The 17260-nt window shown below is 59.7% G+C and overlaps 2 protein-coding genes across 2 annotated transcripts in view; one reads left to right on the forward strand and one right to left on the reverse strand.

The window, feature by feature from the left end:
* The window catches only part of UBXN11 (UBX domain protein 11), a 283062-nt gene extending 282539 nt beyond the window's left edge, over window positions 1-523 (reverse strand). The window contains exon 1 of the mRNA XM_051807196.1: window positions 511-523. The gene's annotated coding sequence lies outside the window, so the exon portion shown is untranslated. The remainder of the gene's footprint in view (window positions 1-510) is intronic.
* A 58-nt stretch (window positions 524-581) lies between these two features.
* Window positions 582-1088, forward strand: TRNP1 (TMF1 regulated nuclear protein 1). The gene has a single exon (XM_051807068.1). It carries the CDS (start codon window positions 582-584, stop codon window positions 1086-1088), a length of 507 nt encoding a protein of 168 aa, XP_051663028.1.
* The last annotated feature ends 16172 nt before the right edge of the window (window positions 1089-17260 follow it).

Below are 17260 nucleotides of genomic sequence, written 5' to 3' on the forward strand. Positions count from 1 at the left end.
TTCCCAGTGACCCCTCAGTAACCTTCTCAGCGTTTCCAAGTGATACCAGCCCTCCCCAGCTCCCTATTACCCACCGGTGTCCCCCGAGGGCACCACAAACTGGTAACGCCACCGGGACAGTGCCCTACCGGGCCATAGCGATCCCGGTGTCCTGTCAGTGCTGGCACCGAACCCGTATCGATGCCGTACTGGGCCATACCGAGCCCGGGGCCGGTGTTGGACAGAGGCCGGTGCCGGTACCGGGTCTGTACAGGGCCATACCGAGCCATGCCCAGCCCGGTGTCGTACCAAGGCTGAGGCCGTGCCAGTGTCGATACTGGTAATGTGCCCTACCGGGCTATGCCCAATCCCGGGCCAGTGCAGAAACAAGCCCGTACCGGTGCCGTACCGGTCCGTACCGACCCCCGGGCTGCACCGCACCGCTCCGGGGTCGCGCGTCCCTCCCCTGCCCCTCCACCCCCCCTTTGCCGGTGCGGAGCCGCTGCCGGAGCCGCCCCCGCCGGGGCCGAGCCACCCGCCGCCAGCACCGCCCCCGGGCTATATATCCCCGCCGCATCCCTCCTCTCCCGCTCCCGCTCCCCATGGCTGCATCACCGGCGGCACCGGCATCCCGGAGCCCCGCCCGCGGCGACACGCAGCGCCCGTCCCGCGGCGGCCCCGGCGGGCCCGAGGCGGGCCCGGAGAGCGGCGGCGGCGGCGGCGGCGGCAGCCCCGGCGCGGTGGAGCTGGCGGCGGCCCGGCGGCGGCTGGTGGCGGCGGAGGGGCGGCGGCGGGCGGCGGCGGAGCTGGAGGGGCGCGTGTGGCAAGTGCACTGCGCCCTGCGGCACGCAGAGCTGCGCCTGGCAGCCCGGGCGGAGACCCTGGGCCGGCTCGGGGCCGGCGTGGCACAGGCACAGCTGGCGCTGGCGGCCCAGAGCCAGCGGCTGCAGAAGGGGCTCCGCCGCCGCCCGCGCCCCCGGCCCGCCGCGCTCCTCGCCGCCGCCCGCGCCCTCCGCAGCTGCGTGCCCTGGGCACCGTCCCGGGCACGGGGGGCGGCCGCGGGGACCCCCGTGCGCCGGCTGCCCGCGGCACCCCGAGGGTCCGCGTAGGGAGGGAGGGGGACGGGGAGGTGTGAAGGGGGCTGGGGTGCTTAAGGGGGTTTGATCGGGGGGGGGTGTTCTGAAAGTTCTTTGGTGGGTCTGGGGACCCTGCAGGATCTGGGAGGACCCGGTGCTCCGAGGAGCCCTGGGGAGTCTGATCGGTGAGGATCCGGCGGGGGGGTTTGGGGAGCTGGAGGGGTTTGAGGTCCTTGAGGGGGTTTGATCGGGTGGGTTCTGGAAGTGGGGGGTGCTGTGATGGGTCTGGGGACCCTGTGGGATCTGGGGGGATCCAGTCCTTCGAGGAGTGTGATCGATGAGGATCCGGGGGCTTTGGGGGTTCTGAAAGTGGGGGACAGTTTGATGGGCCTGGGGGACTCTGCAGGATCTGGGGGACCCCGCGGCATAGGGGGATCCTCCTCCTGAGAAGTCCGACTGGTGAGGATCCAGGGGGCTTTGGGGTCTGGGGGGGTTCTGGGGAGCTGGAGGGGTCTGGGGTCCAGGGGGGACTGATCGGTGGGACACAGGGGTTCTGAAAGTGGGGGGCACTTTGATGAGTCTGGAAAACCCTGCAGGATCTGGGGGACCACATGGTGTGGGGGTGACCCAGCAGGGTCTTGGGTCCTTTAGAGGGTTTAGGGCAGTCTGGTGGGCTGGGAAGCAGTGCGTTTGCAGGTCCTGATTGGATTCTGCAGGGTGGGAGAGGTCTGGGGGACACTATGGGGTGGGAGGACCCAGCAGGATCTGGGGAATCTGATCGGCTGGGACCCAATGGATTTGGGGGTCCCGGAGGGATCCTGCAAGGTGGGGGAGGTCTGGGGGACCCAGCAGGGTCTGGGAACCTTGGGGGTGGCCTGAGGGGTCCAATGGACTGGGAGGGCTTAAGCATCCCTGGGGGTCCCAGAGAGATCCTGCAGGGTCTGGGGGACTCTATGGGGTGGGGGTACCCAGCAGGATCTGGGGACCCCAGCAGTGGCCTGAGGGGTCTGATGGGGGAAGACCCTGTGGGGTCTGAGTTGTTTGGGGTTCTGTAGGGGACCCTCTGGTATTGGAGAACTCCTCAGCAGGGTCTGGGGACCTTGGGGTGCTCTGAGGAATTTTTTGGCAGGGAGGGGGTGGTCCCTGGGTGTTTGGAGTACTTGAAGGATCCTGCAGGGTCGGGGTCCAGGGTGTGCAGTGAGCTGGCAAACTGGGGGGGGCAGTGAGGTTGGGGGGCCCAGCAGGGTCTGGGAACCCCCATGGGGTTGGGAGACCCTCCAGGGTCTGGGATCCCTGGAGGATCTTGCCAGGTTTGGGGGTGTTTATCAGGGAATCTACTGCCAGCACCTCCATCTCAGTCTGGAGTCACCTCCCTCTCTAAGGCAGCAGGTTCAGGGCAGCCACTCTGGGGCAGGGCCCCTTCCCTGTCTGAGCCCCACAGACCCCCAGGAGGGGTTCCAGAGCCCTTGGGCCAGCAGGACACTGATGGGACTGGGACTGATCCTGGGCCTCTGTGCAAGCCTCAGAGGGGAATCAAGTGGGCTCGGGGCCACCCCACTTCCACCAGCCCTGGCCAGCGATTTCAGCCCCGGTAGGGGCAGAGAGCGGGAGAGGACTGGAATTCATGAGGGCTGGAACTCGTGATGGCACCGGCACCATTCGCCTCCCATGGAGCTGGAATTTTGGGACTGCTCTGATGACTGACCAAGCGGGTGACACTTGAAACCTCCCAGTGCTTCCAGCAAACGTCCTTGGGGACATCCAATGTCACCTGGCAGCAGAGCCTGTCGCTGCAGGCTGGCGAGAAGGCACGAGGAGGAGGAGGAGGGCTCGGGATGAAGGATCCCTCCCTGGGCAGAAGGCTCGTGCAGGGCCCTGGTGCTGCTGTCCCCATCACTGTCCCCACTGCTGCCCCACCAGCCCTGAGCCGGCCTCAGGGCGGAGGGCTCGGACCTGACGGGATCACCCCTTTGGATGGAGGACTCGGATGTGATGGGATCACCCTTTCCCCGCCGGGAATTGCAGTGGCTCAGCTGGCAAAGCCCCCCTGTGATCCTGCTCCTCCGCCGCCGTCCCCGGGATAACAGAGCCCCTCACCTGAGCCACCAGCTCTCGCTTCGCTGTGCCAAGCTTCTGCAGTGGCTTTCCCCCAGAGGCTGCATGAATCCCACTGGAAAAAAATGTTATTTATTTATTTTACTTAAAAAAAACCCCCAAAAACCACTTGGTTTTGGGCTGGGGCGGGGGTGGGATTTCACTGACGTACGAATGTGCCGCGACTACCTTGGTGTGACAGCAGGTCTGTTGTGTAACCCTGGCTGCTGCTGCTGCCCTCACCGTGCTCTGGAATAAACTTTGATATATATTTTATTCATTACATGCAGTGTCCTGAGGTGCTGGTTGAAATATAACCGAGAGGGTGATTAGAATGGGGATTAGCAAATAAGCCCCGGTAATGGCGTGTAATTAATACCAGGGTGGATTTCTCTGATTATCAACCTCTTCCCTCCTCCAGGGGTGTGGGGACATGAAAAATGTGCTCAGAATTCCTGCAGCAGAATGTCACTGTGGGTGGCTGGGGTCTCTGGCACCACATATGTAAGTATATATTTATACGTGTATATATATATACACACAAAAATACAGACATAGTCTTTCCTGAAAAACTCATATAAGGTGACAAATAAGGTACAACTTGCACGTAAATATGTGCAGAAAAGAGGTGGTAGAGAAATATTTAAGCTACCACCCTGCCTTTATGGTCCTGCACTGGGAGACCTATACCTTATTCCCATTAATCCCAGTTTTCAAACAATTCTCGGGTTTGTGCTGCCCTAAGTGGAGCTCTGAGTGCTCTGATACCCCTTGGTGCTCCCTAATTTCTACCCTTTCACTGAATCAGTCCCTGGGGGAGGTTTTCCCCTCAGTGCACAGCTGTAATCCCAGCCAGGAGGTGATTCCTGGAGCCGGGTGGGGAATTTGCTGTTAATAGCAGCTTATGGGTCTCAGCCAGGAGAAGGGACACATTATCTCTCTCAGGCTTTCAATTAATGGTATGAAATGCACAGCTTGGGCTTAAATCCCTCGATTTTTTTCCCCCCTTTCTCTGGTGATTATTTGCAAATCAGCTTTTGACCCGATTAGAGCAGAACTGACTCAGAGGAAACGCAGGGAAAGACCTTAAAATTGTGATAAATCAACTCCATTAAACCAGTCAGACCAAAATAATTCAAAATCCTTCGATGCAATGGTTCATGCACACCCTTTGGTCTCAGTAAGGTTATGGTCTCATCCCACTTTGTATTCCTGGAGTACCTTCAGCTGGAACATGACATCCATCACAATTCACTCTTACTCCCATTTTCCTCAGGGATGTGGTCAGCGAGGACAGGAGGAGTGTGGAAGGGCAAGAAGGAGACCCCAGGCCTCCTCACCACCCTGCAAATAGGTGAAATAAAGATACCTGTCTGCTCCAGGTGCCCAGGGAACACCATACCCAGGATTTCAAAGGATGGGGAAAGGCAGTGGGGTCCCCTCTGTCTGCTGGGACAGGGGGACATCCCCTCATTCAGCAGTTAAACTGCACTGGGGAGGTTGGGATGGGCAGTTGTGTCCTGGTTTTTGGAGTGGAGGAATAACAGCAGCTCCCCAGGCTGATGCTGGAGTGAGAAGTGATCCCTGTTTCAGGAAAAATAATTAGAAGGGAATAAAAGCCAGTCTCAGAGTCCCATTACACAGCGGCTGCTCATGGGAGCGGCATCACCTCCTGCACCTCCACAAGTCCCAGGAAGCTCCAGCTGCCACTGCCACTGCTGGAGGGTCCTGGGCCTGTTTGGGGCACAGATCAGGAGGTGGGAATCCCACAGCACCTCCAGCCAGAGGCCAGAGCAGGAGCCAGACCCCCCGGTGCCTTTGGGATCAGCCCCTGCCTCGGGAGCACAGGGTTTTATATAACCCTGCTGCCTTCCTGCCCTCCTGCCAGCCATGCTGTTACATAAACAGCACCGACACTTGTTGGGTTTATGGGATTATTTTGTTACAGACTTTCTGGGAAAAATAAAATTAATGTGGCCTGTTAATACCTAAGCCTGGCTTCTCTCCTTTCCGCTGTTAATTCCTTCGGGCTAGTCCTGGCGAAGTGTGTGGGTGTGAGGGGGGTTGGCAGGGCCACAGGCACCCACGGGCAGGGGTGCCCAGAGCTGAAATGCCTCTGAGGGGCTGGTGTGAGAGCAAGGGGGGGAAGGCAGGGGCTGTGGGAAGGTGGTGGAGGGAGACAGGGACAGTGAGAGTGATGGAGAGGGGGACGAGGATAGTGGGAGGGTGATGGGGAGGGAGAGGGGATGGTACAAGAGTGATGGAGGGGTACAGAGACCATGTGAGAGTGATGGAGGGGAGGACAGGGACAGTGGGAGGGTGATAGAAGGACGACAGGGATGGTACAGGAGTGATGGAGAGGGGACAGGGTGGGTGCAAAGTGATGAAGGGAGGTAAAGGGACGGGGCGACGGCGATGGAGAGGGTCTGAAAGGGACGGTCCCGGAGCGATGGGGAGAAGGGGACAGGGCTACCGTCCCGAAGGTCCCAGGGACCGGGAGGCCACCGAGGCCGCCCGGAGCCTCCTGGTTCGGTCACCAGAGGGCACTGCGGGAGCCGCTGCCGCAGCCGCCGAGGCGGAGCAGCCCCGGGGCGGCGGGGACCGGGCGGGCGGGTCCGGCTCCCCCCTCCAGCCCCGGCACTGGCGAGGTGTCCCCCCACGCAGGGGTCCCCAGACAAGGCTGGGGGACAAGCCTTACCCTCACAGAGTCCTCTCACTTCCCCCCCCACCCCAAGATTCCCCCAGCTCTCCCCTTTCCATCCCTCAAGTTTCCGTCTCCATCCCCCCAGCTCTCCCCTGTCCTCCCCAGAGCTTCTCCTCTCTCCACCCTCCCAGCTCCCCCTCCCCACAGCCCAGCATGTCCCTACACAAACCTCTGTGTGAGCACTTAAAGAACATTCCCCCTGCTCGCCCTTAACTCTTTCCTGCTGGGACCCCCAGTGTCCATTCCACGCCCTCTCCCTGCTCCGGTGTTTTCTTTAAGAGGTGGTTACAGCCCCAAGTAGTCACAGGGAGTGGGAATTGCCCCCCTGGTCCTGATTTACCCCTTCCAGCATCTGAGCCCAGCCTGGGCTCCCCCAGAGCTTTTATGGGGGGCTGAAAGTCATCTTCCCCCACTCCCTCAGCCCCGGGGCGGGTAACCTTGTGCTTCATCCCAGTTCAGACGTGCTGAGAAGTGCCCATAAATCCCCTGTTTTCAGTTCTGTCCCCCCACTCCTGGCCAGACCCCCTCACTGACAGCCTGCACCTTTCCCCCCCAGACCCAAGGGCCAGTGGGTCGGTGTGGGATTTGCAGCCACCCCATCCCTGGGCTGAGGAGAGCTGGAGGTGGGGGGTGCTGCCTGGGGCCTGGAGGTGGGCACCCCTTGTCCCCCCCACCCCATGACCCCCTGCCCCAGCACCCCCAGGGGTATTTCCCTGGCTCTGGTGAGCTTCCAGGTCTCAGAAGCCCATTCCTGTGGGAGCTGGCTGTCCTGCACTCTCCTTACTGTGCCAAGCTCCTCTTGGTCCACTTCTCTCTTCCCCGCTAAAGCTCTTTAAGTCACTGATCTTTTTAAACCTCGGCAATCGGGTTGTTTTGCCCTGTAAGTTAATGTGCCTAATTCCTGCCCTGCTTACTCCTGATTCCCAGCCCCAGAGTCCCACGCTGGGACTCTGCCCCTGCTCCTATCCTGGGCGATTTTGACCATGGCAGCCCCGCGGGGAGTACTTTTGTGTGAAAAACAGCAGGAAGTGGCTTGTTCAGCCTCCTCACAGCCCTTTTCCAAGTGTTTGGGTGTTCAGAACACTTTTCTCCAGGCATTTGAGTCCTTTTTCAAATGAATCATGTAAGGGAAATTGGGTAATTAGAGTGGGCTTAGAGAGGTGGTTTCTCAAGGCCCTTCTCCTTCGGGGAAGGCCAGGCTGGAGCTGGGCACAGCCAGGAGCGTCCAAGCCATGATTTTCCAGGGGTCAGGTATCCCTGCCTCTCACCTCCCCGCCGGGGTTGTCTGGATCACCCTGCGAGTCTCCCCTCACGGAGCAGCGTCTCTATTTTCAGCCCTGGCTGCCCTAATCGGATCACACGCTCTGCCCGCAGCCGGCTCCTTCCCAAAGCCCACAGGTGCTCCAGGTTACAGGCTCGGGCAGGAGCCGCCGTTTCCTCCGAGGGCTGAGTCTTCAGCAGAGGGGAATTAACCTCCCGCTCCTCCCCGGGGCTGATCCCGAGCGTCCCAGGGCTCGCAGCGACCCCTTCCCTGAAGAACTAGGGTTTCCCTCCATCCGCAGCAGCCAAATCTGTGGATTGGCAAGCCCCTGGGAGGGTGATGGAGTGAGGAATGTGCCCCCAAAATAGCTCCATGACGTGCACAGCAAAGGGCAAGGTGCTGCTCGGTGGTTTTGCCTTGCTCGCTGTCCCGTCCCGTGCACGGCAGGGGGAGGTGGGAAGAAACCCTCCCCTGCAACCCCAATATATATAGAACTATAATAAATACATAAAATTTAACATCTAGATGTTGAATCCAACCCCCCCCAGGCTGCAGCAGGGATGCCCAGAGCAGACAATAAGGGATTCATCCCCTCCCCTGGCTGCTTCACTCCCTGTCCCTGCTAATCCCCGGCAATCCGACATGACGGGAGTCCTGTAACCTGATCACGGTTCATTAAGGGGTTTAACGAGATTATTTGCCAAAAGCACCAGTTACTGCCCGCAGCCCCTCCCTGGGGAGGATCCGGAGATCCCTGGGCTCTGCACGCTGGGATGTCAGCGAGGATCTCCCAAAACTCCAGCGGTGTAATCCCCAAAATTAGCAAATTTGGAGGGTTTGGGGTTCTCATTCCAGGGGTGGGGGTGCAGAGGCAGCTCCGGGTTTTCACGTGTCCCAGATCCACCGTGTGGTGTTTATCCCTCCGTGGGTGACACCCCGCCCTCAACATCCCCAAACCAGGGTTTGCAGGCTGCCAAAACTCCAGGAGGTGGGGATTTAAGGAATAATAATAATAATAATAAAAAAATCCCCAAACTTTTCCAGCCTTCTGTTGTTTGCGGGTGTGTTTGTTCGACCAGCAAACCTCGTTTGGCAGAGCTAAAAACATGGTGGTTTTGGGAGGTTTGAGTGATCCCAGTGGTGCCGATCCCGCTGTGAGCTCTTGTGAGGTGCTTTGCCTTGGAAGGGAAGGAGGGAAGGAAGGGGAAAAAGGAAGGAAGGAAAAAAAGGAAAGAAGGGAGGAAGGGAAGAAGAGAGTGAGGGAGGAAGGAAGGGAAATAGAGAAAAGAAAACCTCCACACATCCCTTCTTTCTCTTCCCCCTCCCGCACCTGTGGGTCCGCAGCGAGCTCATCCCTGTGCCATGGGATGGGTGACACCAGGACCCCCCCGTCAGCCTTTTTGGCTGGAAATAACCCCGGGGCAGGGCCCTGTGCCCACCACCCCGCGCGGGACCCCCGGGCACCACGAGGCATCGAGCCCCAGCGATGCCCCCGGGGCTCATCAGCCCGACCCCGGCACCGCTGACACGCGGCAGGGCTGACGCTGGGACTATATCGGTCGGTGACAGGCAGGAAAGGAATCCGTGGAGCAAAGCCAGGCACAGGCTCCTCTCGGTTCTCCCCGTCGCCTCGCCTCTTATGGAGAGGAGCAGGAGGGAAGAGGGGCCGGGAGCAGCTCCCGTTATGGAGAAGCCCTGGGGAAACCCTGGCTCACCCGGACACCCGGCAGGGCCCCAGCAGCCCCAAAGTCCCCAGCGTGCTTGGGACATGCCATAATCCGCGGGGACAGCCCAGAGACACGGCTTCGAGCCGTCCTGCCAAGGGGGTCCTGCCCTCTCCATGGTCAGGAGAGGTGGGATTCCCTGGGAGGTGAAATAATTGCCTCCAGGTTTCAGGCAACTGCCAGACCTCTCCGTGCACAGGCAGAGGGACTTGTCGCACTGAAGAACACAGGGATACAGGGATTTAAATCCCAATGGGACCACAGGGCTGACACCTTTACCTTACAGCTGAAGCCTCCTGGAGAGGAAGAGGAGGAGGAGGAGGAGGAGGAAGAGCTCACATTGGTGCCCTGGTGGGAGCAGCCAGGCCATTAACTCGGCCTCACCCCAGGGCTTTCCATGCCTCTAATTCCCAATTAGTGCTGACTCTCGATGCTCCAGGGTCAGCCACTGTCTGCCAAGGTGTGAGCAGAAGGACCTGGGGGGTGGGCAGGGGCTGCTGGGTGCCCCTGGGTACCCCAGGGATGGTGCCTTTTGCACAGCCTCATTCCTTGATTCCTACACCATTTCCAAGCAGACTGAGCAGATGGGGAATGTGCTGCTCCCAGAGCTGGAGCTGGGAGATGGTTGAGGTGAGGGAGCAGTGGCAGGCACATGTCCCTGCCCTGGTGGTGTCAGGGCAGGAGGGATCTTCGGTGCCTTGCTTTAAAAAGCAATAAAAAATGATGCTTTAAGCTACCATGGACACGGGGGAAAGTTTCAGGATGTGAATCCTGGAGAAAGTAAATGATAGATGGGACTTTCCCCCCCTAAGCACAGCGTTGTCACTGTGGGGGTGAGGGGCTGGGGGTCGTTTGGGGGGATGATGGCACTGGTGAGGGAGGGTGTCCAGCACCCCATGTGTGATGCCCCACTCCAACACCTCGGGGCTGCCACTGCACAGTGCTGCTCCCCTTCATACACAGCAGGATTTGGGGGTAGACTGGGGGTCTCTGGGGACCACAGGAGCTTTGAGGATACTCAGCACAGGCCTCAGGGCAGAGCCAGGCATGCTACAGCTCCACCTCTCCCTGAACACCCCTTCCCTGGTGCCCAGTGGGTTTTTCCAGGGCCATCCAAGAGTGATTCCCCTTTTCTGGGTCGCAAATTAAAACCCATTTTGTGCAAACCCGCAGAGCATGAAGAGGCTCAAAAAACCCAGGCAGCTCAGCATGGTGACAGGTCAGGGCACAGCTGAACCCCCACGGCCCGAGCCTGCCTCCCCAGGAACTTCCCTCTGGAGCCAGGGAAGCAAATTCTCCTGCTCTTTCCCACGTGTTATTGTGCTGGACAAATATTTGCTTTGGAAAGCGCTGCCTTGCCTGAGCCCTGCAGCCAAGGCCGGCCCTGGCACCAAGGCTGCTCGCACCAGGCACCGGGGATGGATCCTGCTCCAACCCAAATCCGTGCCCTTTTCTGAAGGGAAACAACCACCCTGGAGCTGGACTCTCACCGGAATGTTCTGTGGGGACTTGGGACCTTCCTCAGAGTGGGAATGTTACAGTCTGGGAAGGCTGTGGGCTCTGACAAGGGGAGCTCCCTCCTCGGCCACTTCCACAGAAAGGAAATCACCTGGAAAACAGGGCAGCAGGGCTGGAGGGGAGGTCAGCACCCCATCTTGGAGCACCCCGGGGTACAGGGAGTGCAGGAGAGGCATGTGGGGTGCTCAGGGCTACTGGGTGTCCATGCTGGGCTTGGAGCCCCCCAAAATCCTAGGAGACAGGCTGGGGATACACCTGCAGAGGGAAAAGCCCTGGGAAGCTGCTCGAAAGCCTCAGAGGGAAATCCCAGCCTTTCTGTGCTGTTTTACAACCCCTCTTTGCTCCTAGAAGTGCACTTTTGGCGGTGGGGAGCAGGAGAGGGGGTCGTGGTGGGAGCCGGGCGTGGCTGGGGGGGTCTCTAGGGCAGGAATTTGGGGCGGGATCCCCCGCGGCGGCGGCATTCCTGGCTCTGCCAGCGCTCCCCAGCCCTGGCCTCCGCACCGCCGGGAGCGCGACCAGCCCTCGGCGCTGGGACACTGCCCTTTGTTTCGGAGAATAAAGTTAGCGCTGTTACTCAGCCTGTCGCTATTCCAGCAATTCCTGCCTCCACTTTCGCTCGGCAGCAGCGGGAAACATTCCTGCCTGGGGGCTGCCAAGAAAAATACGCACCGGAGGGACACGCAGGGACGGGGACTGGCAGCACCGCGGTGACGGGGATGGCTGTGGGAACGTGGCTGCCCGGGACGGGCATCACACCCCGGCTGTGGGATGCTGCCTGGTTTGCATCCTAGGGGACCCCATTCCCATCTGGAACACCAATAACCTGCTGCTATGGGTGGCTTTGGTCCCTTGAGTGCCCAAACAGCAACCAGAGGATGGGGGGGACAAGGTGTGTCACCTCTGTGTGTCCCAGAGGTGAAGATTCATCTCCGAGTGCCACTGAATTCCACGGAAAGTTCTGCTGATGCCAGCGGGGCTGCCACGGCCGCAGCCTCATGGATCCATGTTTTTTTTTCCCCCCTGCTTGTTTTCTGCTCTTTACCTTGTGATAGGCAAAGCCAACAGTCTGTCCTCGAGGTCCCTGTGCCCCCAGGAACCTCTCGTGTCCTTGTGCTGCTCCGGTGTTATCATCCCGAGTGGAAAAAGGCGGCTGCTCTGATAACCCTGCTCTGAGGGATAAAACAGCTGCCTCGAGGAAAAGCTGGGGCCTCTGCCAGATCCCACACACCAGCACCCTCCTCCTGCACACATCCCTTCCCCTGCATGGTTTGGGAGCCCTGATTTAGGTGCTTCCCACTCCCATCCTGGCCAGCACCTCCTGCCCACACCAGGCTGGGGTTGTAGGACACGTGAAGCCTTGTGAGGGCCAAGAGGGGATCCTCCTCCATCCTTTTTCAGGGGATGGTCCTCTCCCCTCCCCTCCCTGTTACCCCAGGAAGGTGCTGGGACTGCATCCTCTGCGAAACCCTGGAGAACAGCCCCCCTGTCACGTGCATAGTCCTGAAACCCCCCGAAAACCCGTGTGGGCACCAAACCCCAACAGCTTTAATCCGACCGCCCGGGGCAGCTCACCCGCAGCTGGGGCTCCGCGCTACAGTGCCCAACCCCAGGAACAAAGGCAGGACAGGAGGGAGGCCGGGAACGTCCTTTCCCAGCCCCGGGGACATTAAACAAACCCCAAGAGATCATTCTCCCTTTGTCAGCCCCGCAGGTCAGCCGAGGTTTGATCTACAGCCCAGCACAGCAGATGGAAAAATTCCCGGTGAGGGTTTTGGATCAGGTCCTGAGGTTTCCCTTTGACCAGGGAGTTGCTGCTGAAGCTGCCTGGATGCTGCTTGCTGTGGTGTGAACCCCAAAAAGCCCCTCTCATCCTTTCAAAGCCCTCTGAAGCGATATATATTTTCCCCACTTCCCTTCTTCCCGAAATCCTTTAAATCCTTCCTATGTCTGGGAGTAAAAGTTTGAAGGCTGAGCCATAGACGTGCTCAGCAGCTTGGAAACATCCTAAATTTAAGCCCCAGCTGCACCGTGGGCTCCCAGGAGCACAACCCTCCAAACCTCCATGACCTGCTCTGCTTTCAGCCCAGGATTTTAACCCAAATCCCCACTTTGTGCCAGAATTTCAGCCAAGATGAAGCTGCATTTCCACTCGAGAAGAGCTGCTGAGGGCTTTGGGGAGAAAGGGGACAAGGGGCAATGGCTTTAAACTGAAAGAGTAGGTTTAGATTAGATTTTAGGGGAAAATTCCTCCCTGTGAGGGTGGGGAGGCCCTGGCACAGGTTGCCCAGAGAAGCTGTGGCTGTCCCTGGATCCCTGGAAGTGTCCAAGGCCAGGTTGGACGGGGCTTGGGGCAACCTGGCATAGTGGAAGGTGTCCCTGCCCATGGCAGGGGGGTGAAATGGTGCAGGTGATGCTGCACTGCTGGGCTGGGGCTCAGGATGAAGGGAAGGGGATTTTTTGGGCTCACTTCATCTCACTGTGCTTTGTGGGATGGAGCTGATTCTGGCAGCAGGGTCACCAGCACTGGGGACAGGAATCATGGATGGTGTGAGGCAGGATCTGACCTCTCCACGAGCCCTGGTACCAGGCTGTGCCAGCTGTGCCACGATGGACACCCAGGATGTGACATCTCCTCCCTGTCCCCTGCAACCAGTGGGCTCACATGGTCCCGGAGCAGGACACAGCCCACACATCCATCCTGTGTCCCAGGAGCACCACGGAGCTTGGATGCAGCTGGAAAACTCACCTGCCATCCCGGGAGGGGAAAGGCTGGATTAGACCCTCCGGGCTGGGGCTGAGAGAGCGGGCTGGAGCCCAGCACAGGGCACAGGGACATCAGTGTCCTTATCTTGGCTGTCCTTATCACGGCTGGGCACACGTGTCGAGTGCCGCGCTCTGGGAAGGGAACACGGCTCCGGTGGCTCCGGCAGCTCTGGCCCCAGCAGCATTGGCTGGAGCACAGGAGTCGGGCAGATGGGTATCACAAAGCACCCAGTGCCTCATCACCTCCTTTTTCCAGCCCATGTCCTACGAGGGGACAATTAAAAGGTCTTCCCAGGGTGTGACACGTGGCGTGGGGACTCCCAAAGCCGCCCTGTCCGGTTCCCCCGACACCCCACTCCAGGCTGTCCTGCTGCACGGGTGGCCCTGGTCCTGCCCTGGCTGTGACAGCAGGCTGGGGGCAGCTGTGTCCCCTGTCCCCTCTGGCCCTGGCAGTGTGGCTGAGAAGGCAATTCCCACTGGGATGATGCAAGCTCCAGGGCAGGAGGATGAGGAGTGGGCGGCATCTCTGTCCAGATGGAGCCAGGAGTGCTGCTGGTGCACAGCCCTGAGGGTGTGCTGGGCTCAGACAGGCTCTCTGTGCCTTCCCCATGCCCAAAACCTTGTGCTGGCATTTAGGCTCTGCCATACAGCATCTCCTGACACCCCTTTATGCCAGGAAACATCCCCTAAGCTCCAGCGTGACCTGGAACCACAGCCCAGGGCAGACCTGGGTGCTCCCACCTGCTAAATGCCCTCTCCATCAATATTCCAGCTCAAAATACTTATCCAAACTGCTCCTGTCTCAACTGACCTCTTCATCCTTCCTGTTGAATATATGCCCAACACATTTATGTGGCCCAGGTGAGGGCATGGCTGTGTTGGGGGAGATCCAGGCGTGTGTCCCACTGTGCTGGGAGAAATCACCCCGCTGGCCTCTCCCATCTCCTCATCCCACAGCCAAGTCCCCCTGGAAATGGCCCCGGGAGCGCTGGCCTGGCCCAGCCATGCACAGCTTAATGAGCTGGCCCAGCTCCCAGGTCCCAGCCAGGATCAGGGAGGAGCAGGCTCTGCTCCATGCAGGAAGGGCCCCCCCTGCCCGTGCACCCCACACCCAATTCCCCCCCAGCCCAATGCTCTCCCGAGCACGGGTGCTCTCTCTGCACTGGCAGGGTCACACTGCAGCACCTCCTCTCACCCTGTTGATCCACTGGGATGCACCAGATCAGTGGGATTTCATGCTGGCCGAGCTCCTCAGCATCCTCCTCTTCCTCAGGGGTGGCAATGGAGCCATCCCAGCTGGGGGAGCATCCCTGAGAGGTGATGTTTGCCTGATGTGGTGGGAGCTGGGATGGACCCTGGTGTGGGGCTGGGCTGGGGGGCAGAGCAATGGGGCTCTGCCTGGGATGCAGGGCAGCAGGAGGGTCAGGATTCCGGGAGAGCCCAGCATGGTTTTCCTCTTAAGCAGATGTGCCACATCTGGAACTCTCTGGCAGAGCTGGATTTGGATCTGAGTCCTGTTACAGGTGTGCCTGGACCTTGGGTAGCTGATGCTGACGGATATCCCAGCCCGGGATGTTTGTAGGGACAGGCTCAGCAGTGACCACGCTCCATCCCAGAGGCTGCAGGGAGCACGGGCTCCTGCTGGCAGCTCCACCAAGGAGAAAACCTGGTGCAGAAAATTAAGCTTTACCCACAGCAGTCAGGAGGCAGCACCGACCTGCAGTGAGAGCAGAGAGGGGGAAAAACCATCCCAACCCTTTTGATGCCACAGCTCTTGGTGGCACGAGCTGGGGGCTGGGAGCAGCCCTGTGGCCACCCCTACAGCTTGCTGGGTCCCAACCTCTGGGGTGCCTTTTGGGGGGTTCAGGGGTTGGGGAAGCAGTGGGGACCCCCCACCCTGAGAAGAAAGGAGGAAAGGGAACGAGGCAGCAGCAGCCGATGGGGCTAATGAGAGGGTGGATTTCCTCAATTATGGGATAATGCCAGTAATCCCAGCTTTCGAAGGTTTAGGCAAGAGACAACTGCTGTGGGATGAGCCTTCCTCCCACCCACGTGATGGTGAGGAGCCCGGTGCCTCCGCTGTGAACTGGGGAGCAGAGCAGCTCCCAGCCTGCCCACAAACCCCAGCAACCCAAACCCTCTGAGCACCCTCCCCTAAAACTCAGCAGCTGCCCTGGGGGAGATGAACCCTCTTTAGTCCAGATCAGTCCACCCACCAGCATCTGCCATCACCTGTCCTGGAGGCAGGAACCAGCTCTTCCCAGCTGCCAGTGGGTTTTGCACTTACCTAGGGCTGTGGGAGCTGCCAGGGCTGCCAGGGGACCCTCACAGGGAAGAGTTTATCCCCAATATCCCATCTACCCCTGCCCTCTGGCAGTGGAAATCCATTCTCTTGTCCTGTCACTCCATCCCTTGTCCCAGTTCCTTCTCCAGCCCTCCTGGAGCCCCTTTAGGCACTGGAAGGGGCTCTCAAGTCTCCTTGGAGCCTTTTCCTCTCCAGGTGAACACCTCCAGCTCTCCCAGCCTGGTTCCAGAGCAGAGGAGCTCCAGCCCTTGGAGCATCTCTGCGGCCTCCTCTGGATTCTCTCCAGCAGCTCCAGGTCCTCCTGGTGTTGGGGTCCCAGAGCTGGAGGCAGCACTGCAGGTGGGGTCTCACCTAAGTGAGGCAGAGGGGCAGAACCCCCTCACACCTGCTTCGCATGCTGAGGGACAAGCTCAGGACACGGTTGGATTTCTGGGCTGCAAACACACATTTCCAGGTCGTGTTGAGCTTCTCGTCCACCAACACCCCCCAAGTCCTTCTCCCCAGGGCTGGTCTCCCTCCACTCCCCGCCCAGCCTGCATTTGTGCCCATCCCCATGGTCTCTCCTGGCTCACCTGCACGCCCGGGGTGGCCTCGGGGCGGATGAGCTGAGGTCGGAGGTAACACGGCCTGCCTGGATAAAACAAATCATCGGCTGAATAACTACCAGGCAATTACTGCCATTAGCAATGCCGACCTTCTCCAGCTCCCTGGGCACTCACAGGGGGGGTGGAGGGCACCTGGCCCCTCCCAGGGTTGGCTCACCCGTGACGTGGGGTGGTGGTGAGGATGCGCTTCCTCACGTCCCTGCGCCCTCCGTCACGGGCAGCGCACGAGCCAGGGCAGCAGCACCCAACCCCTAATGAGCAGGTTGGCTTCAAAGGCTCCCTTCTTCTTCGGAAAGACACGTTCCCAAACCCCAGAGCTGCCTGTGGTGGGAGCAACCCCGGCGCTGCGGAGGAGGCGACACGTGCTCCGCAGTCCCTCGCGGGCGGTTGTCACCGTAGGGGAGGGCTGTGTCCCTCCTGCCGTCCCACCATCCTCAGTCTGGGGTTTTATAGCCTCCTGATCTCAGGTAAAACACCCCCAGGCACACAGGCATCCTTTGAGGGGCTGATTTCCCCCTGAGCCCTGCTACAGAACCCCTCTGCAAGGGGGGATTACACCCTGGATGATCAACCTTTGTCGGGACTATCAAGGGCTGCAGGGAAGGAGGAGCAGAGGAAGGAACTGGCTAAACTCGTTACACTGGTGACATTTGAAGAGGGTGGTTAGCAAGTTGCATGTTAACATTATGTCCAGTCTTTAAGGAATGCATCCAGGATTCATCAGGGGAGCAGTTGTTAGGTGAGTCACGCTGCGGACATGCGGATTTAACTGGGATTTCAAGCCCAAGCGACCTGTAATTGCACATTAGCAGAGGGATGCTTAAAGTAATCAGCTGTTCCAGCCACGCCGACTACGGGGGGGAAGGGAGGAGGGCTGGAGGGGTGTCCTGCACCCAGCCCCTCCTTGGATTACAAGGCAAAAATATAGGCCACACAAACAGCCCGGGGGACACGCTGCGCGGTGGTGGCTTTTCCTTTGAAGGCAGGGTGACACTGCTCCTGCTGAACCCTTGATAGTGGCAAGATAAGGAGGGTAAACACACCGCGGTGGTGGAGAGGGCAATGATCAACCTCCCCGGCCAGTCGGCCCCATGCAGGGCTTCATCCTCATCCATCACCAAAGGGAAACCTCCCGGCCGAGAGGGAGAGGTGGGAACGGCTACGGCACTCGGAAAGAACGATGAGAGCTGCTGGGAGGGGAAATGCGTGTTCTCGCTTGCACGGGAGGGAG

The sequence above is a fragment of the Manacus candei genome, unplaced genomic scaffold (assembly GCF_025592945.1).
Source record: "Manacus candei isolate 608988 ecotype Guabito, Panama unplaced genomic scaffold, ASM2559294v1 h1tg000070l, whole genome shotgun sequence".
Classification (NCBI taxonomy): domain Eukaryota; kingdom Metazoa; phylum Chordata; class Aves; order Passeriformes; family Pipridae; genus Manacus; species Manacus candei.